Genomic DNA, 25,373 nt, shown 5'->3' with positions numbered 1-25,373 from the left:
TCATGTTGTAATCCTGCAGATAACATGTTTTCTTGTCTCTGGGTGACTATGTCACTCCGCCACTGTATCTGTAGAGGTAGCCAACTCCTAGGCTGCTTTCCTGATTACCATCATGTGTCTATCTTTTATTCTGGATTACATGTGAGTCAGGGCAATTGGTACATTTAAAATTCATAGCTGGGAAGGGAGATATTCTTTAGGCTGGCCATAGACATTGCAAATTTCTTTTTTGCAACCGTGGGTTGCAGGAAAGAAGGAATTTGCATGATTCCTCCATCAACCGTCTGTGTGGACAGGGAAATCCCTCCTGCTGAGACATTGTAGCGTCTCCGCCGGAAGATGCCAGTGATTATTGCCAGCGGTTATTGCAGCCGCTATCAATAATTTAAAGTAAATCCGGCAGCCTGATTATATCCAAGTAAATCAGTCGATCAACTTGGTACATTCAGCTGGCCCGTAGACGTGTCAAATCTTGTCTGGTTCAGCAGGAACGGTTTAAGATTCAAACTGTCTACAGATGGCCTTAGTTATCCTTTATCTTCACTGGCAGATGCTTCTGAAATTTTTATGTTGCGTTTTAAACCCAAAATGCAATATTGCAGCTTAAGAATCCTATTTTTTTTGTATTTTTCACCTGGTAATTTGACCAGTAACGCTTTGTTATACAGTGTCAGCAGCGCAATTGAGACACCTTTTGGATGGCATCATTGCCAGTCTTGGGGGAGGGGAGTGATAGATGGCAGGATTTAGATGGACTTGACTAACAAATCCAGCTAACACTTTCTAAGCAGTTGCAGTTTTTCCTTTTCCTATAAAGATTTTATAGTAATGATTATATGCTGACCGTTGTTGGCACCCCGTCAGTGTTGGTGATTTGTAAAGGTTTGTTTTCTAAATAACCAACATGTTGTTCTTGCCTCCTCTGTGCAAGGGTTTTGCACAGAGTGGCCCCGAAACCTCCTTTTCTGGGGTCCCCCGGCGGTGCTCCTGGCTCCTCTGCATCGTGTGCCCCCACGGAGAGCCACATTCCATGGGGGGGGTGGGAACGCTCCTGAGTCTTGCTGCTGTGTCCATTAATGCAGACAGCAGGACACTCTGTTGGTAACCCCCATGTCCTGGCTTGTTGCTAGGACATGAAAACCGTTGGACGCTCACTCCCAGCATTGCACAAGTGAAAACCAACGGAAACTGCATTAAAACACTATGGCAGTCACAAAGCTGTCTCCAAAGGTGCTGATATGGCTTGCTTCCCAGAGGACATTGATGCATGGCCTAACATTGTAACGTTATACCATCAGAACAATGACATAAGAACTTCAGTAATAAGTCCATGATATCACATAGCTTTTTAAAGCTGAACTTCTGACGACTGCTATATAAGGGATCTGTCTTACCTGTCAAAGGGGGTTATTTACTAAAGGCAAATCCACTTTGCACTACAAGTGCACTTGAAAGTGCAGTCGTTGTAGATCGCTGAAGATCTGATGGGAAGCTCTGGAATGAGGGGAAGCTCTGCTGATTGTATCATCCAATCATGTGCAAGCAAAAATGCTGTTTTTAATTTTCCTTGCATGTCCCCCTCAGATTTACAGCGACTGCACTTCCAAGTGCATTTGAAGTGCGAAGTGGATTTGCCTTTAGTAAATAACCCCCGAAGTATTTGTATTTCTGGCCAACCCATCCTGGGCTTTGCTGTTTGGCAGGGCAGACACCATTAACATGGTTTTAAAGGCTCTAGTGTTTCTTTTTTTTTTTACCTTCTTGTATTCTGTGCAAAAACTTGTGTGCAGTGTTCCCCCAAACCCCCCCCCCCCAATACTCGCCTGAGCTCCCTCTCGATCCAGCGATGTCCACGAGAGCCAAGCTTATCCCGTGTCGCTTATTCCTCATTGGTTACTGTCAATCGCAGTCATTGAGCCAATGAGGAATGAGTGGGGGCATGGCCAATCCGTGGCTCTGTGTCTTATGAAAAGTCACACTGAAATGTATGGGAGGCAGTTTTGGGGCGTTATTTAGAGGCTATTTCTAACACTAAAACGCCTGAAAACCGCCTCAGTGTGAAACTGGCCTTCAGAGTCTGTGAAGTGAATGGATGCACTGTTTGGCTTTTTACTTTCTTCTTTTTTACTTTTATTGAAATGTCACAAAGTGACATTTTATTCATCTTTTTTCACTGGATTGGGTTGCGAGGTAATGTAGCGCATTGCGACCTGTTATCCTGAGAAAATGTACTGCATGTTCTACTTTTTCTTGAAGCACACCAATGCAGCACAGTGAACTAAAAGCATAGAGGGCACAAGGCATATTGCTTTGTGTACGCGTTGGGACTGCCTTGTGTAAAACTACAGTGGTTGTCGCTTTTGCCTAGCGGCACTGAGGTCGCCGGTTCAAATCTCAGCTATGATACTACCTGCCTGGAGTTTGCATGTTCTCCCTGTGCCTGTGTGGGTTTCCTCCGGGTACTCCGTTTTCCTCACACTCCAAAGACATGCTGGTAGGTTAATTGGCCCTATTATGTGCATGTATGAATGTGAGTTGGGGACCTTGAGTTGTAAGCTCCTTGAAGGCAGAGACTGATGTGATTTGTCTAATCTATAAGTAAAGCGCTGTGTAAATTGACAGCACTAAATAAGTACCTCCTAATAAATAAAGCTGGCCATAGATGGTTTGAACCATGTGTCTGCAGGCTGAATGTACCCAAGTTGATTGATTACTCTTTTTTTTTTAGCGACTGTTATCCCTCTCATCCTTCTCCCTCTCCCTCTCATCCTCCTCCCTCTCCCTCTCATCCTCCTCCCTCTCCCTCTCATCCTCCTCCCTCTCCCTCTCATCCTCCTCCCTCTCCCTCTCATCCTCCTCTCTCCCTCTCATCCTCCTCTCTCCCTCTCATCCTCCTCTCTCCCTCTCATCCTCCTCTCTCTCCCTCTCATCCTCCTCCCTCTCATCCTCCTCCCTCTCCCTCTCATCCTCCTCCCTCTCCCTCTCATCCTCCTCCCTCTCCCTCTCATCCTCCTCCCTCTCCCTCTCATCCTCCTCCCTCTCCCTCTCATCCTCCTCCCTCTCCCTCTCATCCTCCTCCCTCTCATCCTCCTCCCTCTCCCTCTCATCCTCCTCCCTCTCCCTCTCATCCTCCTCCCTCTCCCTCTCATCCTCCTCCCTCTCCCTCTCATCCTCCTCCTCCTCCCTCTCCCTCTCATCCTCCTCCTCCTCCCTCTCCCTCTCATCATCCTCCTCCTCCCTCTCCCTCTCATCATCCTCCTCCTCCCTCTCCCTCTCATCCTCCTCCTCCCTCTCCCTCTCATCCTCCTCTTCCCTCTCCCTCTCATCCTCCTCCTCCCTCTCCCTCTCATCCTCCTCCTCCCTCTCCCTCTCATCCTCCTCCTCCCTCTCCCTCTCATCCTCCTCCCTCTCATCCTCCTCCCTCTCCCTCTCATCCTCCTCCCTCTCCCTCTCATCCTCCTCCCTCTCCCTCTCATCCTCCTCCCTCTCCCTCTCATCCTCCTCCCTCTCATCCTCCTCCCTCTCCCTCTCATCCTCCTCCCTCTCCCTCTCATCCTCCTCCCTCTCCCTCTCATCCTCCTCCCTCTCCCTCTCATCCTCCTCCCTCTCCCTCTCATCCTCCTCCTCCTCCCTCTCCCTCTCATCATCCTCCTCCTCCCTCTCCCTCTCATCATCCTCCTCCTCCCTCTCCCTCTCATCATCCTCCTCCTCCCTCTCCCTCTCATCCTCCTCTTCCCTCTCCCTCTCATCCTCCTCCTCCCTCTCCCTCTCATCCTCCTCCTCCCTCTCCCTCTCATCCTCCTCCCTCTCATCCTCCTCCCTCTCCCTCTCATCCTCCTCCCTCTCATCCTCCTCCCTCTCCCTCTCCCTCTCCCTCTCATCCTCCTCCCTCTCATCCTCCTCCCTCTCCCTCTCCCTCTCCCTCTCATCCTCCTCCCTCTCATCCTCCTCCCTCTCCCTCTCATCCTCCTCCCTCTCATCCTCCTCCCTCTCATCCTCCTCCCTCTCCCTCTCATCCTCCTCCCTCTCATCCTCCTCCCTCTCATCCTCCTCCCTCTCATCCTCCTCCCTCTCATCCTCCTCCCTCTCCCTCTCATCATCCTCCTCCTCCCCCTCCCTCTCCCTCTCCCTCTCATCCTCCTCCCTCTCCCTCTCATCCTCCTCCCTCTCCCTCTCATCCTCCTCCCTCTCCCTCTCCCTCTCATCCTCCTCCCTCTCCTCCTCCCTCTCCCTCTCATCCTCCTCCCTCTCCTCCTCCCTCTCCCTCTCATCCTCCTCCCTCTCCTCCTCCCTCTCCCTCTCATCCTCCTCCCTCTCCCTCTCATCCTCCTCCCTCTCATCCTCCTCCCTCTCATCCTCCTCCCTCTCATCCTCCTCCCTCTCATCCTCCTCCCTCTCATCCTCCTCCCTCATCCTCCTCCCTCTCATCCTCCTCCCTCTCATCCTCCTCCCTCTCATCCTCCTCCCCTCCTGGGAGAACACAATGGCTGCGTGGAAGGTATTTCCCTGTCGGCGTGGTTGCAGGAAAGAAGTTTTCTCCATCTATGGCTGCCCTGTGCAACTCAATGCATATGGTATGAAAGGCCCTAAGACTATATGGAGGAGATGAAGCCTTTATACTAAGCTTTGTAGGGGGCATTGAAGCTTTTCAGGGGTAGAGTCCAGTGGTAGGTGGTCACATTCAACAGGACTTTTAGAAACGTTAACGATATATTTTAACACTGATTTAAGTTGCTTTCTCATTTCATGAAAAATTTCTTGTGCAGATGAACTTCTTTATATTGTAGATTATATGACCTCACTGATGGGCAGCACAGTCCCAGTGTATTACCATGCAGTATCAATACATCAGTTTAATTTTAACAACTGAGGCAAATAGTGACATTTAGCAATTTGGAATGAAGGCTCCTGGGATTATGACATAAAACTGCCCTTTATGTTTACAGTGACTATTATAAGGATTAATTTCATTTTATATTAAAATTTAACTGTAAAATTCATGGACTTGGTTGCTTTGTCTTGATTAAAACGGAACCCTTTTCTTGATGTGTTGCCAACCACTGCGTACGTTGGCATTGAAGCCAGTTATATTTGCTCTCAAGAGGATAATGGCTTGCTGCAGCCTTTTGGTGTTTGTAACGACAATAAACTGTAACTGAAAATATACAGGCTGGACGCTCGGCCTCTGTGTGATAAAGGAAATGCCCAGTTATTATGGTAGCATTTTGCCTTTTTTTTTTTTCTTTTGTGTTCCTTATCTTTGTGATTCCAATAAACACATACTGTGGACTTGGTGGATCTTTTTCTAATTAGGCAGTTAGTGTAATTAATCTTGAAACCATTGTTCACGAGTATGTTTAGTAGCTTCTGCAGAAGCTGAACAATTTGATCTTTTAGAGATGATTGGTATATTTTTAGCTTAGTGTTTTGAAGCACTGTGAATCTTTATATGTTCGATATTCTTATGGTTGAAATGCCTATACAGCAACTTTAGATGTTTCCCTGTTAAGTTCCAAGGCACCGTCACTTCTTCTTTTCTTTTTTTTTTTTTTTTTTTTTTTTTTTTTTTTTTTGGAAAACTGCAAATTCAGTGATAATTGGCTTTGTTTATAAATGTTCTTTTTCCCAAGTGATCATATTGAAACTGCCTATACATTTTATTTCCCCCGACCCCAGGGAAATGGGAGCTGTGACGAGCACTCGAGGGCCCAACTATGTCCACCCTTTCCACCCAGCTCCGCCCTTTATAGAAGCCATACTACAGCTTCTAGGAATGAAACGTGTTGTATGATTGGAGGACCTTTCATTCATCTGCTCATCCTCCATTCATACCACATTTCATACATAGAAGCTATAGTAAGGCTTCAATGAATGGCATATTGGTGGGCATAGTTGGGCACTATTACAGCTCCCTTTATTCTGTTATGTCCTGCTGCACCTGATTATTGTAGGGGCAGGCGTCTGTGTAGCATAATGGGGGAGGCAGTCCGATGATGAAGAGTGCAGGGGTTCAAGGAGCTAGCATCATACTTTGGATTAATGGTACTGTAAGTCGTGTTCCTTTTTGATGATTTTTTTTTTTTTTTTTGTTTGTGTCTAAACTCTGGTTTGAAATAATAGTAGTCCTCTAATGTAACTACACATTTTTAAATAAGACCTGTGATTATCCTTTTTTGTACATATGTATTTTTAATACATTTTTGTACATTTATGGATGCAAGTCTGATAATGTTGTTATAAATATAAAATGTTTGGTGATTATCTCTTAGGGACACAATCCTGCGAGGTTCTCCTGCAGTGCGATATTTGCAGCCCATTCATTTCAATAGGCTGCAAATTGCACAAGAAAACACTAAAAGAAGTTAATGCACTACTTACAAAAAAAAAAAGTTTTGCACCGAATTGCATCTTTTGCTATTTGTGTTTAGGGTTACTGTTAACAATGGATTGACACCTGCAGGGTACAGGGCACCTTTCCCGTACTGTGCTGTGGTGGGAACTGGCACTTAAAGCTTAATTCCAGGTATGGATTTTATTTCATGTGTCCTTGGTCCATGTGGCATACTTGTGGAACAGCTGTGGAAATGGAGAATTGGTGTAGTAGTCACCGCTACTACAGTAATTGTTGCCGCCTTTGAGGTCCCGTGCCAAGTCGCTGCTACACAGCATAGTAGTGAATGCATGGGGTTAATGGCTCTGCACAGGGCACCATTCACGGTACAGCTTACATTTTTGTCAGTGAATGCAAGACATTCTCTAATTGAACAAGACACAATAGTAATTGTTTGTAGATTTTTATACATGCATACATACACATCTATCTATCCTATCTATCTCTATATCTCTATATCTCTATATCTCTATATTATAATGTACCTTCTAAACTGGTTTAAGATTTGATCGGTCTATGGCTGGCTTAGGCGGTGACTACATGTTGCCTAATGGCATCTATGTTTGATATATCATATACTGACTTTAATAACCCTTTAAGGGTAAGCCATCCTTGATTCTCTGAAGACTAGTCAACTTTGTGTCTTCCTGCAGTTAAAGTGATATTCAAGTCTCAATTTTTATTTTATTTTTTATTTTCTTTGAAAATAACAAATGTGTTATACTTCCTCTGTGTAGTTGGTTTTGCACAGAACAGCCCAGATCCTCCTCTTCTCTGGTCCCTCTTTGGTGCTCCTGGTCCCTCCCTCTTGTCGAGTGCCCCCACAGAGAGCAGCTTGACATGGGGGCAGCCGAGCCGCTGCTCTGTGTGTCCATAGAAAGCATTATGATAAAATGCCTTTTTTGTATTTAGAACCCCTTTAAACCTCCACTTGCTTGCATATTTGGGTAATCTGAAAATCTTGCATCATTTGTGTCATGCTGGTGAATAATGTCTATGGCTGGCTCAAGCCCACAGTGCTGGTGTGACCCCTGATCCATGGTATAGAAAGTTATCAGTGAGTGAATGATCTGCACCTATATTGAACATGGGCAACCATCTGCACTCCAGCTGTCATTGTGTTCCATCCCCCATTCCACTCTGTTTTGCTGTGTGAAGAGAATAGTGGTTGTAGTTCCAGAACAGCTGTGATGCCTAATAATAACATACTCCTCCATTACAGCCTGTTCTTGGCTACTTAGGTTTTCAGAGTTTCTGTTAATGTTGATCCTTATTCCATTTTGGCTTTTATCTACAAAATCGCCAAACTAATTCTAAAAAAAATTGCTGCAATTTAAATGTATATAGCCTGTTTGTACTAAAATACTTGTGCTTTGTCGGTGACCTTCTGAGACCAGTGTCTTTGTAACCCCCTATGGTTGGTGTATTCATGGTCCCCCTCCCCCATAAAGTTTTAACCTTTTTCTGTGTTGTCTTTTGTGGTCTGTTGTGTTCCCTGTCTATTGCTGGATTGTTTAGTAAAGAATTTGGATTATACTCAGTGTGTCGTCACCTTTTCACAGTATTCTTTGTCCACTTCTCATTTATTTACCCCCAAATATAGTATTTGCCCTTAAAGGACCACTAATCCAAAGCCTTCCATTTACTTTGTGATTTTGAGCATTTGGAATGAGTGACTCTTAAGCAGTCTTACCTTCACTTGACTTGCTAGTCCACATTCTCAGTGATTTTAGGTGGTTTTCTAGATATAGTAGAGTGCCACTATACTACATGGTGCTATGTTTTTCACTTTGTTTCTTCAGTAGAGAAGAATGGTCATTGGATATAAATTCCCTTCCAACAGATCTGATGAAACCTGTCAGAATCGTGTCTATGGGCACTTTAACCACTTGACCTCCTGGAAAGTTTTTCTCCCTTCATGACTTTTTTTTTTTTTGCAATTCAGCACTGTGCTACTTTAACTGGCAATTACACGGTCATGCAACACTGTACCCACATGAAATTTATATTTTTTACACACAAATAGAGCTTTGTTTGGTGGTATTTTGACCACCGCTGTGTTTTTTTTATTACTTGCTGTATAAAGGAAAACAAAGACATAAAAAAAAAAAAAAAAAAATAATCAAATATCTTTGTAAATTTAGGCCAAAATGTATTTTGCTACATGTCTTTGGTAAAAAAAATCCAATAAGTGGTATATTAATTGGTTTTGTGTGAGGGTCAAGGGCCCTTTTCACACCAGCAGCTACAAATACGGCAGCTTACCTGTCTATCGCGCCCGCGATGTCAGCAGCCGAGACTGAGCAATCGCTCGGTCCTCGGGTGCTTCTGCCGACATCCTCGGTGAGGGAATCGGGAAGTGAAGCCTGACTGCTTTACTGCCCGATTCCCTACTGCGCATGTGCGAGGATCGTGGCGCGCTGTCACTGATCCCCGCTCTCTCCTGGGAACAGTGTTTTCCAGAAGACGGGGGGGGGGGGGGGGTGTGAAGTCACAGGCTGGATTCCCCGCGGGGATCAGACCCGGAGATGGTGCAAATACCAGACAGGTATTTGCACCCCCCTCCCCTGAAAGGTGCCAAATGTGTCACCAGAGGGGTTGAGGGATCCAAAAAGCGGAGGTTTCGTTTTTGTGCAAACCTCCGCCTTTAAGCAGAAATTTCTGATAATTTTATGGAGAGGACTAAGACGATATAACCATGCAAATGGTGCAGCAGAAAACGTATAGCACAGTGATGAAGGTTTGTTTTCCAGGATGATAGGACAGTCAAAATTAGAAGCAGCCCCCCCCCCCTGCAAAGCCACGGCCTCAATTACCGGTGGGCGCCAGGTGACAATTTCTTGTCGCAATTGCGACCTGGCGCTCGCATTTTGTCGAGCCCTGGTTTCAGCAACAATAATTATTCCCCATTGTTGGTGTCAGTGGATGGAATGGTGCCCCAAGGGCCGGATAAATGCAAGAAAAGGGCCGCATCCGGCCCCAGGGCCACAGTTTGGAGACCCCTGATTTAGAGCAACCATATCCACTTTCCTTCTCTGCTGGAAATCAATGTGGAACTTCACTTTCCCAATCAACGTTGACTGTTTTTAATCCTCATGCTGCTAGCATTAGTAAACAGATAGGAAAATATATCATATACATTTTTTTTCAGTTACTTCTTGGTTTCCTTTGAACCAGAGCTTTGGATTCTATCCATTGCTTATAAATATTGTAAATATTGTAATGTCGCATCACTTTTAGGCTTAATGTACACGGGACGTTTTTACAACCTCTTTTACAACCTCTCCTCAACGATTTAACTTGACAGATGGTAACCAACAATTCAAGCGTCCATTTTGCTGCGTTTACATTCAGCGTTTAGCAGTGTTTTGCTGTGTTTGCGGTTTTAGTATTTTTTTTTCTCAATTTTGCGAAAAAAAATTGTGTAAACGAAGCACCGCTTAACGCGAGTTACTGCGTTAAGCCGCTTTTTTAAGGCGTTTGGCGCTTGAAATGCCTCTAAATTCAGCTTCTGAACCCATTTTTTTGCGTTCCAAAAAAATCCTCTAAACTCAACTGCCTAGACTATATAAACACCCGTGTACATGTACTGATAAGATAACAGAGGAGAGTTCAGTGCTCCTAAATGTCCGTTTACCAGCAGCAACACGGTCTCTGCTTTTTGCAAACTTTTTTGGATTTAAAGCGTGATATGTTTGATACCTATTTACACGGTGTAACATTCATCTTTTTATTTACCAAAAATTGGGCATCGTTTCTGTCTAAAATTATTGTATTTTTTCCCCCAAAAGTAAAAAAATTGCCTTTGAAATACTGCTGTGCAACTACCATGCGACATAAAACATTGTAACACGCACCATTTTATTCTCTAAAGCACGGGTCTTCAAACTACGGCCCTCCAGTTGTTAAGGAACTACAATTCCCATCATGCCTAGTCATGTCTGTGAATGTCAGAGTTTTACAATGCCTCATGGGATGTGTAGTTCTACAACAGCTGGAGGGCCATAGTTTGAGGATCCCTGCTCTAAAGCCTCTGCATATATGTGTGTGTGTGTGTGTGTGTGTTCTAGATAATTTTCTTGCCTAAAATTGCACATTAAAGTGCAAGAAATGGGGACAAAAAAAATCCTCTGGTAGCAAAAGGATTGAAGACATTGGTGTTCAGTAAAACCTGGATGTAGTATTTACTTGGAGGTTTTGCATTTGCTATAAGTAAAGGTAAATATTCAAATGTTTATCCCAGTGCATGTTTAGGCTCCGTACCTATTTAGTTGCTGGGACTTTACGTGCAAGAAGATTATTATTTTTTTTTTTTTTTTTTCATTGCTGTCGAGTTGTTTCAGATTCAGTGTTAAAGATCTTTACTTAGATATCACATACTTCAGACACATTTAAAAAAATATTTTTTTATATATATATATATATATATATATATATATATAATTATTTAGATACTTTGTTTCAGTTTTCACTGTTGGCATGTTTCAAGTGCATTACACCTCTAGAGTTTTTTTTTTTTTTTTTTTGTCAATTTTGCTTTACATCAAGTCTGAGCAAAACAGGAGCACTAGATTTTTGAGATTTGAGATAGACGGATTATCTGCTTAATTCAAAATTGACCTCCCCCTGCTGTTCAAACATAATTGTAGCAATATAAAACGCGTCCCTTACCACTTCTTTATTACGAGTGTGTTTGTTTTAAAGCTGAACTTTGTTCTGAATTGAAATACTTTGAAGATAAACAAAGTCATTCATATAATTGTGAGCAGGTAAAGTGAGGACAGCGGTGGTTTCCCCAATGTACTCATTTCACAGCAGAGTACTGTACTGTGAATGGACTTGTTTACAAACCTAAATCCATTCATAAATGTTTTTATTACTTTTAAAAAGAAATTATAAATATGCACAGATGTAAAAAATATGGGGGGAGGGGGGGTGCTCCTCTGTCCCTCATTTTGGAATGTCTAGAGATATACCTTCGGAACAGTGCATTTAGAACGGCTAACTTATGACTTTATGTACAAATCATACATTTTAAATGTTAAAGTGGTTTTAAAGGCTTAAAGCAGAGTTTGGTGCTGACTTTTAATATAAGGACACTTGCATGTCCTGGGAGACCGCGATGTCTGCAGCCAAAGCTGACTCGTCCCTCCGTACCGGATGGAGGCGCCTTACAGCTTCAGTGACTGTTTCCTACTGCGCATGCACAAACGTGTGCTGTGCTTTTTGAATGGTCCATGCCGTCTTCTGGGACCTGTGTGTCTCTCCCAGAAGGCAGCAGGGAGGGCGGACATTGCATAGTTTGCCGCACAATGTTTGGCGATCTTTTCCCCGAAAGTGGTAGCAGATACCTGGATTTGACAGGTATCTGCCCCCCCCGAAAGGTGCCAATTGTGACCCCGGGGGGGGGGGGGGGGGGGGATCCGGTCAGCAGAAGTTATTTGGGTGGGAGGCTTTTAAAGTGGTTGTAAAGAAAAATATATCTCTCAGCCCCTCTGATTTATCAATGTATCCTACACTGTGTAAATGTTTTTAATAAAACGATGCCTGTAAATACCTTTATCTGAGATCTTTTATGGGCAGTCAGGTGACCTCCGGCCGCTCTCCCTCCGATCTAAGGGCTACAGTGGGAGGGGCTGAGATCCCCCTCTTGATGTCAGTCGGGTAGATCATATGACTGGCCATTAAAGATACGAGATGGTATTTTCATTTTTTTTATTTTTATTGAAGTGTATTTTTTTTTTTTGCATTTACAAGACCACTGCTCCAATACACTGCCACACAAAATATTGCGACAACTGCCTTTTTCTTTTCCTGTAGGGTCTCTGCTAAAAAACATATATATTATGTTTGGCGGTTCTAAGAAGTAATTTTCTAGCAAAAAAATACTGATTTTAATTTGTAAGCACCAAATGTCAGAAATGGGCCTGGTCTTCAAGTGGTTAATAAAGCAGCTGGTAATATCTGGGCAGTTTGCATGTGATGCTCATCATAGGCTTGTTTCTGTTCCTTAGTAAATGATATCATCATTAGTGACTCACCATTTTGTTGTAGTAGTTAGTGATAGCTTTGTAGGGAAAAAAAAAAACATTGATTGGTTTTTGTGAATTATGTCCTGTAATTGGTTATCAAGCCCTGGCAAGTTTAATCCTACACTATATAGAAAGAGTGTGCCATGCAAAGGTATTTGTAATGAAGTAACAAAGGGGCAGATCCCTATACTTTGTATATGTTCAGACTGCACACTGGGGTATGAGTACTGTTAGTTTATTGGAAAGCTAAACCGATTTCTGAGTTTTACTCCTCCTAGTGTAGCTTCCGATATATTTATTATTTCTGGACTCATGCTGTTGAGATGTGTTTTAGATGACTTGACTGTGACTCATTGTGTGAAGTATGCATGTGAAAGGGAGATAACTGTTACGTCAGTATGTTCTATTGTAGACCGCTTTGGGAGAGACTGACTTCTCCTACCAAGCCATTCTAATTCCTTGTGATCATATGAAGAAAATATATTGTGCAGCCACTGATCATGATTATCGTATAGTTTTGTTAAATGTCACAATCTACATTTGGGCCAGGCAAAGATCTACCTAAAACTATCCCAGTGAACCTGTTTAATGCACAGATGGTTCATGTGTTCTAGGCTGCCTTTTAAAAGTTAGATAGCAATGCACCGCACCATCTGTGCACTACAGAAGTGTACAGGTTTAAATCCGGCTTTAACTACATAAGGACCGGAAGAGTGTGCCTCCTTAATGACCAGGCCATTTTTTGTGATACAGCACTGCGTCGATTGAACTGACAATTGCACGACCGTGTGACGTTGTACCCAAACAAAATAGACATGTATTTTATTTTATTTTATTTTCCCACACATAGACCTTTTTTTCGGTGGTATTTGATCACCTCTGCGTTTTTTTTTTTTTTTTGCACTATAAACAAAGAAAATTGACAATTTAGAAAAAAATAAAAAGAAATACCAGTATATCTATCTATTTTTTACTTTCTGCTATAAAACATATCCAGAAAAAATGATAAACGAAATCATTCATCTTCAGTTTAGGCCAATATGTATTCTGCTACATATTTTTGTTAAAATAAAGAATACTAATAAGCGTAATGTTGATTGGTTTGCACCAAATTTATACTGTCTACAAACTATGGTGAGTGGTTGTTGCTTGCACTGTGGGAAGGCAGAGACCTGTGTCTGCAGAAACACAAGATCATTGCCCTCCCTTTTCACAGAATGGTGATCTGCTTTGTTTTTCATGGGCAGATTCTGCCTGTGCCTCAAACGATGGGCAGGTCCTGGCAGACATCGCGTGACTCACAATCGCAGCAGAAGCATGTTGCCCGTGGGGTGCGCACGCCACAGACCCGGTAGTGCAGAATCGCGTAGCTGTGCGTGGTTCTGTGCTGAGGAACCGCCGCCTGCAGTAAATGTACATGGGGCAAGGGGTGAAGAAGGCAAAGGTTTTATTGCACTGCCTGCTTGAAGGGTGAGTAGTAAGTTGCTGTGGCAGGGTCACTATAGTGTAAAAGTATTTTACAGATCTGCTTAGGTTTGGTTTTTCTTAATCCCTTCCTCCATAGTAAGAATAGATCTGTGTCCTATTGGGATGGGCCTTCATGAACTGGGATATTGACCAGTGTCCTTAACCACTTGACACCCGCACGCCGTCATGACGTCCAAAACGGGGACCTGTTATCCTGGGTGGACGTCATGACGTGATGGGCTTTGCGGGGGGATATCTCAATGATGCCTGCACCCGGAGGCATCATTGAGATATCATTTTTTAGCGGCGGCGATCCTGCGCACCGTAAGAACGATCATAGCGGCGGTTCCGCCGCTAGATCGTTCTTACAGGCGGCGGGAGGGGACATCCCCCCTCCCGCCGCCATCCGGTGCTTCTCCGGGCTCTCCCGTCCCACCGGGGGCCCGGAGAGATGATCGCCGTCCGCCGGATGTTTGCCATAGAGAAGACTGGTGACCATCTGGTCACCAGTCATCTCTATGACCGTCGGAGGCCCGGGCGCGATGTGATGACGTCACGCCCGGGTCCCCGTAAGTAAACAAATCGCAATTGCGGCTAGTTTGAATGAGATCTGTGAATTTTTTTTCACAATCTCATTCTTTCCAGCCTGCAGGAGAGATGTGGGGTCTTATTGACCCCGCATCTCTCCTTAAAGAGGACCTGTCACACACATTCCTATTACAAGGGATGTTTACATTCCTTGTAATAGGAATAAAAGCGATTGAGAAAAAAAAAGTGTAAAAAAGAAATAAGTAAAAGAAAAAAGAAAAAATAATAATAAAAAAATTTAAATGCCCCTGTCCCCGGTAGCTCGCGCTCAGAAGCGTACGCACACGTAAGTCCCGCCCACGTATGTAAACGTCGTTCAAACCACACATGTGAGGTGTCGCCGCGTGCGTTAGAGCGTGTGCAACAATTCTAGCACCACACCTTCTCTGTAACTCTAAACTGGCAACCTGTAAACATTTTAAAGTGTCGCCTATGGAGATTTTTAAGTAACGAAGTTTGGCGCCATTCCATGAGTGTACGCAATTTTAAAGCGTGTTAGGTATCTAGTTACTCGGCGTAACATCATCTTTCATATTTTACCAAAAAATTGGGCTAACGTTACTGTTTTGTTATTTTTTAATTTATGAAACAATTTTTTTTACAAAAAAAATTATTGCGCAAATACGGTGCAAGATAAAAAGTTGCAATGACCGCCATTTTATTCCCTAGGGTGTCTGCTAAAAAAACATATATAATGTTTGGGGGTTCTGAGTAATTTTCTAGCAAAAGAATGAGGATTTGTACATGTAGGAAAGAAGTGCCAGAATAGGCCCGGGAAGGAGGTGGGTTTTAAAGCCCGGTATTGAAGTGGTTAAGTAACATTGAGCCTAGGTTCACATTGAAGTGATTTGTAATGTCAAATTGGTGGCTATTGCCAGCAATGGAACTGTCCAAATTGGTGCAACTCTGCATTTGCGGTGCCACACAGATTCACAAGTAGTTTCTGTACTCCTTATATGACTTTGGGGTGCGATTTAGTATAGACATCTGCAGGGACCAGCACAGATGTTTCTGAAATCGCCCCCCGTAGTCGGACTGACATGCGGGAATGAAACTGTGAGTTCAGCTGAACTCGCACAATTTCAATCCCGCATGTCGGTGTGAACCTGGACTAAATCGGAGAATTGTGAGTTCTGTACATGTGAGTATAGTGGGTGGGGTAACAGCTGGTCATTGTGAACAGTCTGGGACATAACACACATCAGATGGTAATAATAACTAATTTCACAGTGATCATGTAGATGAGGTTAGTGTTGTATAAACCTTAATTTGTCAGAAAGTAAGTTTGTCTGACTGACTAAGATGCAACATATTTACAGATTATGGTCTCCAAATGTATGATCTTGTAAGTCTGGGTTTGTTTTCTAATGACGTGTGTAATTCTAGCAATTGGGTTAAATGGCAAGCTGAAGGTTAATAACCCGGCATGGCCATGAGCTTGTGTCATGCTGCAGCGAGTGATGGAATCTTGCTGCAGCACGGCACAGTCTTGTATCTTTTACCTCCAGCACCACGCTTTGTCTTTTTCTCTCTTTTTATGTAGTGTCATTTTATTGTACTGTCAGCTTCATTAACACCATCAACAACCTTGAAATTTTAGCTTATTTATTTCACTGTTAAGCAGTGCATTTAGAATAAAGAGCAGCAGGTTTTGTCTGAGCTGTCACAGGAATCATGGCTTCTGCTGCAGTTGGGATTATTTGAGGTAACTCGGGGATGAGGGACTGGCTGTTGTATAGAGACATTTACAGCTTTCAGAATTCCTTTTATTTTTATTGATCTTGCAATGGTGGGTATATGACAGGCTATTGGCATTTTTTGTACACCCGTCTGGTGAGAACAGTGGGGAATACAGTTGTAATGTTACTGGGTGTGGTCCACCTTTATTTTTATTTATTTGTTTGTTTTTTTCGGTTCACTTTTCAAGGGTGAATGCTTGATTTTGAGTACTGTTGAGTCTTGTGGGAGTCTATAAGCCGGGCGTGTAAACCTGTTCCTCCTCCTGCTGCTGCGTGTAGATAGTTGGGGTTTGACCAGTAAAAATTCTAGCCAGGAAGCTAGTATGTCTGATGTAAATTTCGTGCTCCCCAATTTGTGGGAACAGTATGTGGATGGCCCCTTCCTATTCAAACCTGACCAGAGCACAAAGCAAGGTGCACGTGCTGCGCTTTATGTATGGGACAGGCTGTGGGGGAAGGAGGAGGGGGCTTCTGTCAAAACCAGGTACCTGCACCCCCCCATGCCCCCAAAAGGGGCCAAATGTGGTAGCGGAGAGAAGGTAAAGGAGGCAGACAAGTGGAGCTTCCCCTTTTGGGTGGATGAGTGAGTTTGGGGTGAAGGAACTTGACTGGCCTGCACAGAGTCTTGACCTCAACCCAATAGAACATCTTTGGGATGAATTGGAGCGGAGACTGTGAGCCAGGCCTTCTTGTCCACATCAGTGCCTGACCTCACAAATGCGCTTCTGGAAGAATGGTCAAACATTCCCATAGACACACTCCTAAACCTTGTGGACAGCCTTCCCAGAGGAGTTGAAGCTGTTATAGCTGCAAAGGGTGGGCCAACTCAATATTGAACCCTACGGAGTAAGGCCCCTTTCACACAGGCTTTCCGATCAGGTCCACCTGTCAGTTTTTTCAGGCAGACCCGATCGGATGTTCCTTTCACATTCATGGAGTGGCGGATGTCAGCGGTGACGTGACCTGCTGCTATCCGATCCTGTCTGTGAAATTCAGATGGCTGGAGACCCTAATTTCCATCTCTCTAGTGCAGGAATATGCAATTAGCAGACCTCCAACTGTTGCAGAACTACAAGTCCCATGAGGCATAGCAAGATTCTGTCAGCCACAAGCATGACACCAAGAGGCAGAGGCATGATGGAACTTGTAGTTTTGCAACAGCTGGAGGTCCGCTAATTGCATATGCCTGCTCTAGTGGATCGGATGAGAATGGACAGGCGGTCTGTTTTCATCCGATCTCCCCCCATAGAGGAGAGCTGGGCTCTGATTGGTCTGTCTCTGCACAGTGAGTAGAGACGGACCTGTCATCCGCCTGCTCAGCAGGGATCAGCGGAGGGATCCCTTTCTGAGCAAAGCAGAGTCCCCCCCCATGTGAAAGGACCCTTTGCATGGGTTCACACTAGCGTGATCTCAGATTGCATGTGATTTGCATCCGCACTGCAGGTGCCGATCACATGCGCAATGCGAGTTCAGCCATACGTTTGGCTGAACTTGTATAGGATTCGTACAGAAGTTGGTGCAGGGACTTGTTTTTCCCCGCACTAGAACCAAATCGCTTGGGTGTTCTCAGCTATGCTATCTGATTCCTGTGTGAGTTCATAGTTCTCACTGCCATCTGTGAAATAAACTGGGGGTGTTATTAACTTCAATGACACCCACAGCAGTTCACACAAGGCAGTGTGAACTGCCTGCGGGAGAGGAGCGATGTGGAAACCGGCGCTGGTTCCTGCATTGCACTAGTGTGAACCCCGGGTAAGACTGGGATGGCATTAAAGTTCACGTGCGTGTAAAGACAGGCGTCCCAATACTTTTGGTAATTTATTGTATGTTATCTATGAAAAGACCGATATCTTTGCAGTCCCATATATAAAATGACCACGGCTGCCACTTTTTAGATACTGTGGAGAAGTGACATGAAAGGGACTGGGAGGGGTGTTATTTGTAGAACTGTCAAGTGGGGGGGGGGGGGGGGTTGGGGACTAATGCAGCCTCCACATCTAAGGACTGATAAACTGCAGTATTACATTGTTTGGGGGGGGGCAATTGGATACTTTAAAATGACCCTGTAATATATTAAACTGCCACATAAGCCATACTTCTAACAGATTAATGTTAAATGCTTACACAAAAACAGAGAACTTTTCACTCCTCTTTTGTGACTTGTTTGTAATATCAAAATGAGAAATGACCCCCCCCCCCCCCCCCAATGTCCACTTAGACAAACATTCTTCAGTGTCGGTACCTAAGAATGTCTGTCTATCTGTGGTCCCCCCACAACTCTGACTGGATATTGCCTGTGACCTTCACTCACTACAAGATACAGTAGTAATGTGGAGGTCATTAAGAGGAACCAGTGAGAATACAATGCAGTGTGAGAAAGCTGCACTCCTGTGTGGCTTCCAGCAATACATTCCAATCGCACTGCCCTTGTGATCTGCTGCGTGTGCCAGTTAATGACACACCATAAATGCAGGTCACAAATGCGGTGCTTTTGCCTGCACCGGATTACATGGCATAAAAGTACCATATGATCTGTTTGCGGTGCATTTCGAAAAGTAGTGCATGCACTACTTTTGGTGCGTTTTGATTTCAACTCATTCAAAATGAATGTGGCTGAAATCGCACTGCATGTGAATCGCACAAGTAAGTGTACAGCGTTCCTGTGCGCTTCCTACTGTGAATGGCCCTTACACTTTCCAAAGTGTCAGTAACTCGGTAATAGTTGTCAGGCGTTATTCCTCATGATTGCACTAAGTATTTATACTCTGAAATGGCAACAGGGTGGCCTTTTTAAAGGCGCTCTTCAGACAAAACACAGATTAAACACACACACACACACACACACACACACACACACACACACACACACACACACACACACACACACACACACACACACACACACACGCTCTGTATGTAGAAAGCAGTCTACCAGTGTGTAATGTTTTTGGAAGACATGAAAGCATTTTCCATGTGTTCTTGGGCCTGTAGCCAAAAAAAAAAAGTAGATGTACAGTTTCTTTTTCCTCAGCAATAACCTCTTCCTTGTCATTGTTTGCAGACTACTATGATCTTGATTTTAAAATGACTTTCAGTTTATAGGTACTGCGAGGGTTCAGTCACAGTGCATACAGCCTGGCGCTCTGTATGTTTGCTGGTTGTAGTAGATTTGCATAGAGCTGTTTAGTTCGAATATAAGTTTGGGATTATGGGATGTGCCATTGAGTGTAATTACATTTTCTTGTAGGTCGAGTCTGCATTTAAACATTACTTTTGATGTATATTACAGTATAGTAGAAAACTCACCAGGAGAGCAGGGCTTAATTGCAGTGGCAGTACTGGGCTGCCGTGTCTGCGTTTCCCACAAAAAAAGGTGCATGCACCTTTTAAAAATGCGGCCTAAAGGGAAATCGCATGGTTATTTTGATCATGCATTTTCCCTGCGGTTCCTGCAACCGTTATCATGCTGAAATTCCTGCAGCTAGATATGAATGTAAGACTGTTTGAGTCTTGTGGCCACTAACAGTGCAAACCTGAACATTTTTTATTATTTTTTTAAGTGTATTTTGTGCGTGTACTCGAGAGAGGAGCCGGACTGCAGGAGTTGGGAGTAGGCAGGCCTCCCCCAGAGGCAATCTGCCACCTTTCTCCATGCCCCGGGTGGCAATGGTGGGTGTGTGAGGGGGTCCTCCCACACAGCCCGCCCTACCTGCTCCGCTTTTGAAGCCCAACGGGGCAGAGGGACTCGCTATAAGGGAGTGAGAGGATCTAGCCCTCTCAACCAGTCCCGTTCGTCCTTCGCCTCTCTTTTTAGAGACCATGTGGTCAAAGTGCGTGCATGTTAACCCAATTTCGAGTGCGTGTAAGTGTGGTGGTTTTTGTGGGAGGGGGGTGGGCGTACTAAGCGCAGGCTTACCTCGCATAGCACACCCACCGGAAGCCGGGCTGAGACCACCAAACTCGATTCACATATAGCCAAGACCGGGATCCGAACCTCTAGCTGCAGAGGTGAATGGCTTGTCAGCGCAGTGCCAATCGCGTTGAGCCACCGCAGCTCCCCTCCCAATTTTTCTTAACTGTTTCTGAATACTTAAAGCGAACCTTCAGTAATTTTTTTCAACTTTCAATCTATTAAATCTCCTGTACTTGTTATTTTAACTTTGGATAGTAAAACATTTTATTTTTTATTTTTCTTACCAGTAAATACCTTATACAGCCCACTTCCTGTTTATTGTCTGGTCATTAGCCTAGGCTTATGACATCATGCACAGCTCTCTCCCTCACTCTTGTGAGTTTGCCAGGAAGGGGGGTGAGTCATAAGAGGGCAAATGAGAACTGGAGGTGTGTCTGTAAATCCAGGAAGTGAACAGACAGCACCTTCAGCTGCCCACAGTTAAAATGGTTTTGCCAGACTCTGTGGAGGGAGATTTCTGGGACATACTGTATGTATTGGCGTATAACACTCACTTTTTTACCATGAAAATAGAGGGTAAACTATGCCTGCATGTTGAACACAGGGGGCGGTGGAAAGTTTATTTCCTGAAACTTCCCTCTTAAAGTTGGGGTGCATGTTATACGCCGATAAATACGGTATTTGGCGCGTGTTATACGCCGATAAATGCGGTATTTGGCAAGTACAGAATCACAGTGTATATAAAATAATATGCAAAGTGGTTGGAGGGAAGCTTCAGAATGACAAAGATGTTTTTATTACAAATTGTGAGCACACTGCAGTTACTCTTTAAAGTGTTTACTTGAGCTTTGATGATCTGTAAAATTTCTAACCTGTCTCCCTTTTCTGTGCAGATGAAGTGCCTGCAGACATGGTTGCAGAAGAATCAGGTCCTGGTGCACAGAATAGTCCATATCAACTTCGCAGAAAAACTCTTATCCCTAAAAGAACCGCTTGCCCAGCAAAGAGCAGTATGGAGGTGAGAGAATCTATTTACATCTTTGTTTTTTTGTTTTATTTCAGTGCATGTGCTATGAGGGGGAAGTATCCAACCAGAGAAGAGGATATAAATCCTCATTGTTTCTAGGGGTGCAACGGATCGTCATTGATCCGTGATCCGAACCGAAAAGATTGATCCGAACCGCACACACGTGATCCGAGGATTGTTTTCTAAAAAAAAAAAAAATTTGCGCATGTTCAGTCCACACACAGCGTGGTCATGGCGAACGGAGGAGCTTGAATGCCCCACGTCATTTATATCCCCTGTATGGGAGCATTTTGGCTTCCCTGTCAAATATAATGATGAAGGAAAGAGGTTAGTGGATAAAACCTTTGACGGTGTGTAGGCACTGTGGCACAAGAATGCCATATGACAGTGGGAACACATCAAGTATTGTCACCAGGGGTGCAACTGATCCGTACAGATCAGCACCTTCGGGTCGGGACACACGGCGATCCACGGGCCTAGCTATCGAAACGCCGGCCATCGAGGTCCACCCGGCGCGGGGGATGCAGGCTGCTCCTCGGATGTTTGTGGGCACTTGAGCTCAATATGTCATTGACTCCTAACAGCCCAGCGATGAGCTCCATGGTGCACCTTGAGGAATCCACACGGGGAGCCGCTGCCGCCGCCGCACCGGGCGTCCTGCTGCTTGCCAGAGAAGAGAGAGGAGGCGATCGGGGGCTCTGTATGGACTGAGCACGTAGGGGGGGATTTTCACTAGACACTCAGCCCGCCAATCAATGACACTAAAGGGATCTGATGATTGGGATAGTTCAGGTCACAGTAGGGAACTGATGACACCACTTTCGTACATGGGGCTGCGACTTCCACTTGGCTGCACATATAAGTATTGCGAGATGCAGTTATTTCAACACAAAACAGAGCTTATACGCTTAAATACAGTATTTGTAAATCTGACGGACTGTTTAAATGTGAAAATCGGAGGTGTTCTGTCACATTAGCAATAAACAGTCCGTCGGATTTCCAAACACTGTATTTAAGCACATAAGCTCCGTTTTGTGTTGAGAAGAACTGTGAAATCTAAAACTCTGGTGGGTGTAACAAGATTTGTCTTTTTTTTGTTTGTTTTTTTTGCTGATCCGAAAATTATCCGATCCATGACTCCTGATCCGAGGATCGATCCGATCCGTGAGTTTTTTGATCTGTTGCACCCCTAATTGTTTCCAAGGCAAAGGAAATGTGGAGTTATTCATGGGAACAGCAGGAGCAACATGTCAATGAGCATGTTCTATGGAAACTTTCAAAGGACAGTTTTTGTTACACCTCGAAGGGTTAGTTCACCTTTACAATATTTTTGCTCTTGCATTCCATGTTCGCCAGTAAATTTAAAAAACACTGCTCAGGCTTTGAAAAAGGAGCTTTTTTTTTTTTTTTTTTTTTCCCCCAATGTCATAACTATTAGGCTGTGTGCTGCCTCTCCTAAGCCTGTCTGAAAAGCTAGGTAGTGTTTCCTAATGTACTTGGTATGCTGGAATGCATGTGCAATGTTATTATAAAGATGAACTAACCCATTAACAGCTGTTTTTGGTTTTACAATTTTTATTGAAATGGCATTATATAACCAAACTATACCCCCCCAAAATTGCATTATATAACCAAACTACAAAAACGTGGATAAACTTCAAACGTGTGGAAGTAGAAATCTTGAATTGGGGTACAAAATACAAATCCAGATGCAAGAGCATTAAAGTGAAATGCATGGAGAGAATCCACTGCACCTGTGGCAACATATCTGTTAGGAATACCTTTTAGAGGGCCGAAGGGCTCCCAAGTGGAATATGAACTATGTGGGATCTGGAAATATTTGAGATAAAGCGCCCCTATAAAAACTTTTAATACTGTAGTGCAGGGTTTGACAAATTTGCTTGGAATCTAGGAGCCAGCTAAAAAAGTTAGGAGCCAGAAAACGCGCCTCGTCAAGCTTGTGAACCCATACGTGAGTAGCGCCCGCATATGTAAACGGTATTCAAACCACACATGTGAGGTATCGCCGCGATCGTTGGTGCAAGAGCAATAATTCTAGCTCTAGACCTCCTCTGTAACTCAAAACATGCAACTTGTAGAATTTTTTAAACGTCGCCTATGGAGATTTTAAAGGGTAAAAGTTTGTCGGCATTCCACGAGCGGACGCAATTTTAAAGCGTGACATGTTGGGTATCAATTTACTCGGCGTAACATTATCTTTCACGATATAAAAAAAAATTGGGATAACTTTACTGTTTTATTTTTTAAATTGAAAAAAGTATTTTTTCCCCAAAAAATTGCGCTTGTAAGACCGCTGCGCAAATACGGTGTGACAAAGTATTGCAACGACCACCATTTTATTCTCTAGGGTGTTGGAATAAAAAAATATACATAAGGTTTGGGGGTTCTAATTAGAGGGCAGAAGATGGCAGTGAAACCAGTAAAAAAAAACACACATTAGAACTGCTGTTTTACTTGTAATGCCAATGGCCACCACCAGATGGCGCCAGGTCACAGAAGCAAGCTTGGGCCTTCACAAGGCTGCAAAGCCACGGCCTAAATTACCGGCCGTCGCGGGCCCGCCGAGATCGCGCGGTGGTGGTGGTGCACGGAGACACAGGATCCTGTGCCTCTGTGAGTCCCCACTACCCCCGCCGCGCGATCGCAGCGGGCCCGTGACGGCCGGCAATTGAGGCCATGACCTTCTAGGCCGCGGCTTTGATTACCGGCGGGCGCCAGGTCACAATTTCTTGTCGCACTTGCAAACTGGCGCACGGATTTTGTCAAACCCTGCTGTAGTGGTAGAAGCCCCTGCTGAGGGGGAAGTGTCCCTCATGTAATCTTAAAGGCAAGAAATATAAGATGGCGAGAATCTAGTATGCTAAAAGGATAGGAGAAGCAAGTAGGAGAAGATGGGCATTGAAAATAAAGAGTTTGAGTTAGGTTAACAGGGATGTCAACGTGCAAGGTGACTCTTCAACCCTCGGCTTGTGGATGCTTAAATCATCCATATAGACTTGTTGCATCTCTCCCAGAATGAGATCTATGGATCCCAGACCTTTTTTACATTTTTTTTTATTTATTGTAGAATGGCCACCAGCTTTTTTTTTTTTTTTAAAGCAAATATCGCCTTTTTTGAATAATGGTGAGGGTTCCGGACCACCAGGCCCTAGCTAGACCCTGTTTGGCAGCAGTAAAGGATTTGACCAAACTGGTCCAGAGTGCTTTCAGATGGTTTAAGGTAGAGCTGCACGATTAATTGTCAAGAATCGTTATCGTGATTTTTTTTTTCCCCGTTGTGATCTTGACAAAGTATTTCCCGATCTTTTTATGCAGAGAATTCTCTCTGCTCTGCTAAAGCCACAGCTGTATAAACTAGCTGATGGAGCCGATCCAAAAACATTTTGATTTTAAGGTGTTGAAACCAGATATGTATTAAAGTGCCAGCTGCTCCACAACCGGAGGCACCCTGGACACATTAGGTCAATGTGTGAGGTACCATGTACCACCTAAACCTGGGATATGCAATTAGCGGACCTCCAGCTGTTGCCAAACTACAAGTCCCATCATGCCTCTGCCTCTGGGTGTCATGCTTGATGCTGTCAGAGTCTCGCTATGCCTCATGGGACTTGTAGTTTGGCAACAGCTGGAGGTCCGCTAATTGCATATCCCTGAGTCCTAAACCATGGGTCCTCAAACTATGACCCTCCAGTTGTTCAGGAACTACAATTCCCATCGTGCCTAGTCAGGTCTGTGAATGTCAGAGTCTTGCGGAACTACACATCCCATGAGGTATTGCAACAGCTGGAGGGCCGTAGTTTGAAGATCCCTGACCTAAACAATAGTTTATCGTTTGCAATGCATCATTAAATGAGGAGTTCAGCGATCCATGTGCTATTGTGCCCCAAAAGCTGGATCCACTGTGGCAGCTGCAGGGAGAAAACCCAATCCTTTTCCCATTGGGATACCTGAGGGAGAGTGCACACCAGGTCACCCTTATAGGAGGGAAGTTCTAGATCAAGGATATTATCCCTTTAAGAAGATATGTATTTGAAAGTAGTGGGAGCCAGAGGCAAATCCATGTTGTTTTGGATTGATTGCACGTAATTGGGAAATGTGAAGATGTAACAATTTTGCAGATGCAGTGTGGTGGGAGGATTGTATCGTAGGAAAGGTTTACATATTGCGCATAGTCAGCAGTTGTACACCCAACGGA

General features: G+C 44.2%; 1 protein-coding gene across 3 annotated transcripts in view; it reads left to right on the top strand.

Annotated features, from left to right (window-relative positions):
• FBXO11 (F-box protein 11) overlaps nt 1-25,373 on the top strand; it is a 107,467-nt gene that overhangs the window by 22,044 nt on the left and 60,050 nt on the right. For all 3 annotated transcript variants that reach the window (XM_040351589.1, XM_040351590.1, XM_040351588.1), the window contains exon 2: nt 21,024-21,148. In XM_040351589.1, the coding sequence (XP_040207523.1) occupies nt 21,024-21,148 (125 nt within the window). The remainder of the gene's footprint in view (nt 1-21,023; nt 21,149-25,373) is intronic.

Source organism: Rana temporaria, chromosome 4 (genome assembly GCF_905171775.1).
Source record: "Rana temporaria chromosome 4, aRanTem1.1, whole genome shotgun sequence".
In the NCBI taxonomy this organism is placed as follows: domain Eukaryota; kingdom Metazoa; phylum Chordata; class Amphibia; order Anura; family Ranidae; genus Rana; species Rana temporaria.
The sequence above is the reverse complement of the archived record's forward strand: the minus strand, read 5'-3'. Positions and strand labels throughout refer to the sequence as shown.